This window comes from Aplysia californica, unplaced genomic scaffold (assembly GCF_000002075.1).
Source record: "Aplysia californica isolate F4 #8 unplaced genomic scaffold, AplCal3.0 scaffold00749, whole genome shotgun sequence".
Lineage (NCBI taxonomy): Eukaryota > Metazoa > Mollusca > Gastropoda > Aplysiida > Aplysiidae > Aplysia > Aplysia californica.
In genome coordinates this window covers 350,930-361,465 of record NW_004798019.1, presented here as the reverse complement: position 1 = coordinate 361,465, position 10,536 = coordinate 350,930, and the positions used below count along the sequence as shown (strand labels likewise).

Sequence of the window (10,536 nt, the reverse complement as noted above, 5' to 3'; positions counted from 1 at the left end):
AATAATAATAAATTATCATTATTATTATATAGAAATAATAATTATAATAATAATTTTTTTTAATGTAATAATAATAATAACAATAACAATAATAATAATGAACGCATTTGTATAGCGCAAAACATCTCTCAGCTGCAAGCTCTCTACACATTACAATCTGTTGACATTGCCCAAGCAGAATTGATAGCATTCTGAAACAATCACAGCTTCTGGGGAAGCATGGTGCATTCACTGTAAACATTAATTTCCACGGTTAATATATATATATCAAAACAAAAAAAGCTTTCAAGCTCTACATAAGTCAGCTGATAATGATATAGTCAGGTCAGGTGATGTATTGTTAGTTAAGTGTTCATGTTAGTGTTAGCATTAGTATTCGTATTATTATAATATTAGTAGGCCTATGTTGCTGCACCAAATCAAATGACCAAACAACCCAACATCATCACTAACCACACATATTTTCAGCCACTTTTCCAAACTCTGCTACAAAATACTGCTATCTTCCCATTAAATCCTACAGTCTTCCTTTCTGTCATTTTCTACAGTTTTTGCAATTCCATATTACATCTCCTATTCATAGTCCCTAACTGACATTCTCCCTCTCTCTCTCTCAATCAGAAACTCAGACTTTCTATCAGTACCGGATAATTAATTCCATTCTTTGTTATTGTACACAATATATATTTCCTATCTTAAACCACTTTTTATTATTTCTCTATAGCTCCTTTTTAATCCTAAACAAAGAAACGTAAAGGTACTTTGACAGAACTATTCAGAAGGACTTGGAATATAATTTTTGCAAGTTCTGCTCATAACAAAATAATCTAAATGTTTTTCCCTTCTCTTTATAAATCTGTCTGTTAAAAGAGTGACAGTCAGCGACAACTTTTTGCTTCATTTCCGGTAACAATCCAATCCTATCTGAAAGCATTCTCTCTACTCACTAAACATTCTCTATTCACAAGCACAAATGCATCAAATTTTCATAAATATAATTATTTTGAAATCATACCCAAATGCACTGTATAAATCAATGGCTGGGTGCAAGACTATGATAAATGCCACCTGCCATCGTCATTTTCATTATAATAATAATTACACAGTCTAGCCAAAGGAAATTGTGAATTCCTCCCAGCCTGACTCGGCCCAGTGACAGAAATATGCATGCCATGTTTGACCCATAATAAGATATACAGTAGAACAAGACTATAGCGGCACACGCTGCAGCGGGACAATCCCTGAAGCAGGAACTTACTGGAATCCCCTATTTTAAGTCTATGTAAACTCAATTAACTGTGCTTGGCTTGGGTTTAACTGGGCAAGGAAAGACCCGAACTTGGATACAGCAGTAGAGATCAAAGCGAGCTCTAGCTGGGGGTTGGGAGGTGGGGGGTGGGGGCTCTAGGTGGGCTCCAAACAGGCAGTCAGCGGTGCGGCACTGTGATTGGCCTGTCCAGTGATGAGTGAGGTGATGCAGGTGGCAGAGAGAGATGGTGCGGAGAGACACATTACGTAAGCCACCTCAAAAGTGATGAGCCATAGCCCTAGGTCTAGGCTAGGCCAAAAAGACACTAAAAGAAGAGGAAAGCGTGTAGTGTGTGATTTTTTGGTAATTCCCCTTTGCATTTCTAAAGCGGGAACTTGCCTACAATGGGATTTTTCTTCTGGAACTTAAAGTCCTGCTAAAGCCATGTTCTACTGTATACGCACAACCTGTACTTTTTCATTATGGAAACTTAATTTAACAAATGAGTGTTTTATATGATGCGATGTGGACCAATAGCCTTAAATACTGAATAAACTTACATACATAAAAGCAGTCTAGCACGCACATAGCGAAACCAGCTGGACACAGAAATGTTTTCGTTAGCACCAATTTCGCTATGTATATGTTTTAAAGAAACAAAGAATTCATATGCATAAGTATCAGAAAAAATTCAGGACCTGAAAATCTGCCCACTATGTTCATGCTAGACTGCGCATGTTTTAACTATAATCGTTATCATCGGTAATATCATTACTAATATTATTATCACTATTATTCTCTTCCCCTTATCTTCGTCTTTCTTGCACTGCAATCTTTTTGCTCTCATCCCATTTAAAAAAATCATTGCAAAGCTTTCACAGAACACTGAAGGTGTACTTTTGGCAGCATGCCATGAACATGGTTTGACACATGAAATGGAACTCTTAAACTTAACTCTTCGTAAATGTTGAGACATGGGTAAAATTTTGAGCAAAATAAAGTATTCAAATTTTAAAAAACAACCAAAAAAACATTCCCCCTATTTTAATGAACACAACAATTTTGAGCACAATTTATACATTTTCAAAGTTCTGGCTTTCCAACACTTTCAACTTTTTCAACCATGACATGTTTGTTTATTTGTTTGTTGGTTTGTATGTTTGTTTGTCTATTTGAGTAAAGAGAAATACATCGCCATTGTAACAGTTATTTAGTGCAGGGAAACAGTAAGACATACAGACAGAAACAAAGGAGGGAAATAAAAGAAGTAGGAAGGAACAGTGACGCCCTCCAACCATCCGCAAACCAAAATATAATTGAGAATCAAGTCAAAGGAAGCACATTAAAAATCAACATTTGGTCCCCATTTAGTGGAGGGTAATGGTAAATAAACAAACAAAGAAGAAGACAAAATAGCGAGACACAGATTATAATACATACATGTACATTACACAAAGAAAGATAATGCTTTTCAAGGGAGACAAATAATAAAGAATGCCAAGAGGAAATCACAGTTAGAGATGAGATGGCAATTAAAGAAAAGGAGACCATAACAGTAATAGCACATAGTAAACACTCATAAAAACAGACTTATCCAAAACTTTAACCGCCTCCAACAATGAAAAGTTTAAGCTTAAGTACAATTACAACATAAAAATGTTCAGACATGAGAGTCTTCATTCACACAGCTTCCCGTCTGCTACTCACCTCACACATATTTACATTACGATACTAGACATACTGAGCAGGAAGCAGAGTTTTATAAAACACATTTGGAGAAAGATGCACTTCTGCAACATGTCTATTATCACACAGATAAAAGGCGAGGTGGGAAGAAGCATAAAAAAACTTCGGCAACAATTTCTACCAACCAAAACTGCAACACATTAAATAAAAGTTAAAAACTACTATACTGAGAACAACAGTTAAACGGAATGGTTTTTCAATACAGACTCTCATCAATTCAATTCACAATACCATTACTCAAACTAGAATTTTGAGCATATATTGAATGTAAAAGAGGAGTCCACTGGAAAAACGGGAATAGTCACAAGCTGAAAATCATGAGGGTATCAATTTCGAACAATTCTTGATTTATAACAGTGCATGTATTTCTGTTCAACTGTTGGTCGATTATTGTTGCTAGATTTCCCATTCAACAAACACTACAATAAACCACCAATCAAGCAAATAAATGAAGTTAGGAGTCTACAAGCTTTTAAGATTGACACCCTCACAATTTCCAGTTTGTGACTATGCCCATTTTTCCAATGGACTCCTCAAAAGCATTACGCCCTAATCGACACAATTTACGTCCTTTAGAAGGTAGGCTGTTTCCATTCTGCATGTCACACCCCATGTGTGAGTTGAGTGGGATACAGGATCCCTGTAGACACACGGACACACCCAAAAAACTAAAGTTCCTCGCACAGGAGTCCAGATATCTTCTGCTGGCAAAAGTGAAGAGCCACAACATTTCAACCCATAGGGCTACACCAACATGAACACTGAAGAGTATTATGACTGTTGAAATAAAAACAACCTGATAAAAAACATTACTAGAATAAAAGAGAGTAACGTTGCACCAGTGGAATATTTGGGGACAAAGCACTATCCATCCTTAACACAAGACTTACTTAAAGACAAAGAAGTTACTTGACCGGCCATCTGCCTCCTCACCATTTGTCTTCTCCTAGTTAAAACCCAACTCGCAATTACACACAGTTTAAAAACTTGTATACTATTTTTCTCTAACATCTATGTATATTCTAAAAAATACACACGTACACATACATGTACTAAATGAAATGCCATCTTGATAGTTCGTCTTTTTTATTCATATTACTCTTTCGTTCATAATGTGATATATGCATATCATCATCAGTTGTGCTGTGATAGTACGAATGTCTGCTTATGCATTAATCTAAAGAGCGCATGTTTTTACATTAATGCACATGTATTTTGTGTTGTTATTATTATTTTTATTTTTAGTATTATTATTATTATTTTATATTATTATTATAATAATTGTTATTATTATTTTTATTATTATTATCATCATCATTATTATATGAGACTCATTAAATGCCTTTATTTTATGAATCCAAACTGAAAATTTTCACATTATTTTACCTTAAGATATTATTAATCTTTAAGCTTCAAAGTCTAGAAAGACATTTTTTCAGTTTCTTCCTTGCACTTGCATCATAATCAGCAAATAGCAAGCTCAGAGACCAAAATGCCGTCTTCAATTTCAACACTGTTTGTTTATGTTTGCTTGAGTAAAGAGAAACACATCAACACAATACTGGTCATTTCATGGTGGGAGAAAAAGTAAGACAGACGGACAGAGACATCAGAGGGAAAGTAAAGAAGTAGGACCTACCAGTGACACCCCTAAACCACCCGCAATTTCATCCCTTGGGTAACCATTAATGTCCAAATCATCTAAAGCGACTTTCAATATCCTTCTTTTTTCACAGCATATATTATATAACCATCTAAAAAATGATTTTGTAGATTACTGGTTTCATTAAATGAGTCATTAACATTGAAGCCTATATAAATATAAGAGAGGCTGAGATGCAAAACCCGTTAAGCGATATTTTGGAAAAAATCCAGATTTTTTGCTTATAAATGCAAATTGTTACCTGCTGTCAGATGTAAAAAGTGTTTCCCGCCCAAACCCAACACATACTTCATAAAAGCCACCCAAGAATCTTCTTTTTACCCTTGTTTGTGTGTATAGCAGCATTTAAAAAAGCTGATTTTCTCAAAATTGCTACAATGGATGAGGCGGGTTTTGCATCTCAGCCCCTCATATGTAAACAATAATTTATAATAAAATGAGTAACGTTATACAGTCAAACCTGCTCTAACAGTCACCTGTATAACTTAGTACAAGGACAATCACTTGTACAAATGACCACTTCCCATTTCCTCTATGGCATTTTTTTTTTTAAACATTATAATGACATTGTATAAGACATCCCCCTGTCTAAGACATTCACTTTATTCCTCAACAGTGGGTGACCAAACATTAGACCATTTTGACGAAACATGTGGACATTTCTGTAAGTGTTTGGCATGCTTTATAAATTCATTTAGCCATCACAAGCAACTTTCATAATCTCAAGATATGAAGGGGATGTAAATAAAGATTTTCCAAACATCTATAAAATAAATAATAAATATATATAATTATTTATATATATATATATATATATTTGTTATGGTTATAATCTAAATGCATGTATAATTTATATTGTCATGACGCAGTGGAATCAGGCGCTCGTCAATTTTTGGGCATGTGGAGTTACTGGAATCATCTTAAAGTTAAAGGTTATTCATTTACATTTATTTCGATGGAAAAAATATCCATTAATCTTTGAATAGAAGCCAAGATATTTGAGATGGAAGAAGGTGGGGTCGCCTAGTTTCAAAGGTAGAATCAGTGAGAAAAAAGCTGCCAAAGTTTGGTTATTTCCATAGTTTGACAGTCCAGGGAAACTGAAAACTTACATTTTTTGTGCCTTTAATCAACATTTTTCTGTCAAATTCACCCAGAAATATGTTCTTAATTGGACAACAATGTTGTTACGCCAAAAAACGAAAATTCGATAAAAATTGCCAAACTGGCAGAAAAATGCCAATTTCTTCAATTTCATTATTTTCACGAGTGCCTGATTTCACCACGCTGCCTCACATATGTAGAATGATATATGCATTCATGATTTCATTGATATGAAAATAATAAAGTATGGCACAGGTAAAGAAATTATAAAAGAAAATATGGTTTCAAACTTGTCATGAAATAATTTGTCATGAACAGTCTAGAACTATCACAACCAGTCCAAAAATTAAATGAAATGGAAGTGATATTCAACTGTACAAATTAATCGAACACAAAAATCCCAGAAAAATTTCAAAAGTATAACTGACCAAAAAAAAAAGAACACATAATAAGCCTGTCAATAGTGCCATATCTCATGCAACTAAAAGGCAAGGAACCAAAAATAGAACCATCTGACTCCTTTATATATATATATATATATATATATATAACTTCTCAAAGTCTAATACCACCTTAACAAATATATAATATAATATATTAGTTAAGGCCACACACGGGTTTTTGGGGCCAGTTTGGGTCCAAACAATGTTTTTTGGGGTTTTGAGAACTTTCCCTAGAAAATTATGTGCTAAATCGAATGGAAGCACTTCCAGAGCTCTATTTCAAACAGACAGCTTCATAAAGTCTGAAAAATTGTGAGCCAATACAATGCTTCAAAGCAATTTTGAGATCTTTTTGCTCCTTTCCACAAAATGTTCATTTCTTGGCTTTAAATGTTAAAAACTCAAAAACAATTCATAATAAAGACATGAAATTTAGAGGGTAAGTGCACCATGCAATTTCAAATAAAACGAAGCTAGCTTTTTTTAAAATTTTTGAAAAAATAAGTTTTTCATGAGTTTTTTACTTTGCTATTTTAAAAATTTTTGTCATTTGCTAATATGCAAGTCTTCTAAAAGTACTAACATTAGTAATATTTACAATTTCAAGAAAAGCTAGTGTCGTTTTCTTAAGATTTGCGTGCAGATTACAAATATGTAATTAGTTCATAGATAGCATGGACGGTTATTGAGTTTTTAGCTTTTGAAAATGGCCCTTCAGATATCCTCGTTTCACTCTAATTTGACATTTTTGCGATTATGTAACTTATACAAATTTCAAACTTGAGTATTTTTAATCCCTAAATGGAATACTTTGAGAAAATGAGAAAAAAGCAAGAAAAAATAACTTAATTGTAGATTTCGGTGCTAACTGGAAGAGTGTGGCCTTAAACATGATTGTTAGACTTTGGTAGTCAAAAATAAACCAAAATTCTTCATCAGAGTCAACATTGAATCTTTAAACAAAAATAAAGAAGTCATACATCATTATGAAGCCCATACATCTTACAAACAGTGCTTGTTAATCATCAACATCATCACATCACACACAGCCATTTCTAAAACCTCACCTATCTCTCACCAATTCAACCGCACAAGTCACATGAAATATCTTTTATAAGACCACATTTAAATTATAACCACATACCTCTAGGACAGGAGAAAGTATGGGAGTGAAGGAAGATGAAGTACCCACCTCAACATAAAATACTGTATCCCTTACACTTACAGCCCCAGTCAAGTATATGTGAGGCGCGCTGACAAAATGAGTTACTTCTCGCTATCCAAAAATGGAGATCTTGGCCAAAAATCTACAGTAGGGTCAAATTTGTACATTTTCTAACGATGCAGTAAGGTTTGGTATAACATTAACATGCCCTTCATTATTTCATGGTCATAAATCATAAAAAACTTCATCTATAAGCGTGATGTATCTATTTTCATAGGGCTCAAATCAGAGAAGTAACTCATTTTGTCCGAAGGCTTCACATATATCCCTCACAAGTTCTTGTTCCCACAGGCCAAGTCATGTATATTTGCCACACAGGGTGCTAGCCACCTCAAACCCAGTCAGGTATTTTTACTGTAATCTATCCAATTGTCTCTAAAAAATATTCCACATATCTTCCAAAACTTCAAACAAAGCAAAAGTTCTAACAAAAGCAGTATAGAATTTTTTTTAATGTCTGTAAAAAATTACAGACCCAGTCAGTATAGGCCGAGTCTGAGGAGTCAAGGACTCTAGTACTACCAAGGCCAGGGGTCAATGTAGGCTGAAAATAATCCAGTCCTGTAAAGGTTAAAAGGGGAATGTGGTTATAGAACACAAGGTAAACTGGGTGTGGAAAATAATGGTGTATAAACCAAAAGACTGAAGCACAAAAAATAACAGAGACAGTTCGTCAATAAATCTTTTCCTGTCTTCTAAATATTTACATTTTTTACATTTGACATTCCATTTCTCAGCCTTCAACCTGTTTAGATAATTGGAGCATTCTTCTGAAGAGTAAGTCAAATAATTCAATTGGAGCATTCAGCTGTATAGTATGTCAAATATTTGGATCATTCAGCTGTATAGTAAGTCTATGGAGCATTCAGTTGTATAGTACATTAGATAATTATAAATTGGACCATTCTGCAGTACCATAAATCCACAGTTAACCCTAAAGTTCAACCATGGAGCATCACAATCATAAATCACCATCTCATCAATCCATTTCGTCCCATCAAATAATACATCAATTTTTCTACATCGAAACGTAAGGATCCACAAACTTCACAAATCAGAAGTCACAAGTTGTCATCATCCGACTCGTCAATTTCATCGTCAGCCTCCTCGCTGTCGTTGAACAAGGCTCTCCGTTCGCTGCTGTCCCCTCCCTGCATCAGCTGGGGGTCGCCGCTCATCAGGATCATGATGACATACATCACCGAGCCTGAGAACACATACAAGAATACTGATGGTTACCTTTTGTCATACAGGAAAAAAATAATATGACAGACTAATTGAAACATGTTTCAAAAGGTTCCAGACTTAATATAGGTACAGTAAGTAGGTATTTTATTCAGTGTTTAAGGACATTGACTCACACCACATCAGGTAAACAAATTGTACAATCGTGAAAGAACTTCCATGAAAACTGAATAAAGTTCTAACAAAAAGTAGTACAGCTTGCACATATATTCCTTTTTCCTGAGGCAAACATGGTACAAGATTTTTATCACTGAGTAGACATAATATTGATCCTTTTGAAGGCAGATTGCTTCCACCCCAGCAGAAAAATGGAGATGCTTTATTGAATACTTTCCTACGCATGCAGTAATTGAAGGTACCAATCATGTCTTTTATGTGCAAAGCACAGATGATATAGCTTCTTGTTGTAAATGAAAGGGTTTTTTTCACAATTTCACAAAAGATCAAGCAAAGAGTACCTAAAACTCTTCCATTGTCACCTGGATACTACAAGATTGCAAATGAACATTTTGCTAGGAAAACACAACAGATCGTCTCACTCTGCAAGTGGGGAGAATAACAGGCATTTCTTCTGAGCATGAGACATTGTTTCTCTCTCAGCCTGGGTGAGTCCTGACAGGCAGGGTCAAAGCCCATCTCGTTCATCTATAGCTATACATATTATATATGTGAAAGTTCGTCTCTTACGCCGCCTAAAACTTCCAAACACTTAACTTTCGAATTTGACAAAATTAATTAAAGGTAATTCAGAATCATTTAAAAGGTGCACAGTTTTATTGAGGAGTCTCAAGTCACTATAGTTTAATTTTCAATTCTTCATTAGTTTTATTTAGATCTAATCTTGGGAAAGTCCGTCTTGTAAGACGCAATTGTAAACAAGTGAGGTTTCCGTTCACTAGCGTACTGGTGGTTCTGGAGTTCCAAACCACAAAAGCGGAATAGAGAATCAATCTATACATCTATTATATATTTGGCAACTTGAAAATACTTGTGTCACTTTTCTCTCAAGATTTATTGCTCCATTCCAGTAGAGTGTAAATATCGTAGGCCAATGACTTTCAGTTGATATTAAGGCACCTATCATTCCTTTCATCAAAAGGGGGCCCAGCTAGTTATCTATAAGTTATGTCAAAGAGAGGTGAAAAACAATCAAATTTTTAAAAAAATTTTAACACCAATGGAAAAAAAAAAAGCTGACATAACCAAAAAAAATGACAACCAACCTCTCAAAGTTGAATCAGGTAATGTAAGTAAAGCTATTACGGTGGGACGACTACCTTACCTATGGCAAGAAGAACAGAAACTTCAATGAGACCCATAAGCTCTCCGGCCGACAAAAGCATCACAGAGCTGAAGATAATTGCCAGCGTGGGAATGAGAGGCATCAATGGTGTCTGCAGAGAGGTACAAAAGAAGGGAGTTCAAAGGTCAACAAATTACAGACCCGTCGCAACTAACAAGAGTATGTGTTCAAGTGTGTGAATGTATGTTTGTGCATGTGTTTTTGCATGTTTATGTGAGTGCATTATGCTTATGTATGTACGTACTTTTGTGAGTGTGTGGTTTTGTATGTGTACGTGTGTGTTTGTGAGTGTGAGTGTGTGTGTGTGTGTGTGTGTGTGTGTGTATATGTGAGTGTGTGTGTGTGTGTGTGTGAGAGAGTGTGTGTGTGCTTTTAGTGTGTGTGTGTACTTTTAGTATGTGTGAGAGTGTGTGTGTGTGTGTGTGTATTTATGTGAGAGACAAGAGAGAGAGAGAGAGAATGTGTGACGCGGAGAAGGATCCTGAGAGCGCAAATTGACACGAGATCGAGAGAGAAAGAGAGAGCGTACCAGTAATTCCATTCGACACGCACATCTCC

General features: G+C 35.1%; 1 protein-coding gene across 1 annotated transcript in view; it reads right to left on the bottom strand.

Moving 5' to 3' along the window:
* Nucleotides 1–8,138: 8,138 nt before the first annotated feature.
* LOC101860607 (cationic amino acid transporter 4) overlaps nucleotides 8,139–10,536 on the bottom strand; it is a gene marked incomplete at its 5' end in the record, with an annotated part of 13,077 nt that continues 10,679 nt past the window's right edge. Inside the window, 2 exon segments of the mRNA XM_013088475.2 lie at nucleotides 8,139–8,637; nucleotides 9,958–10,069. Of these exon segments, the coding sequence (XP_012943929.1) occupies nucleotides 8,492–8,637; nucleotides 9,958–10,069 (258 nt within the window).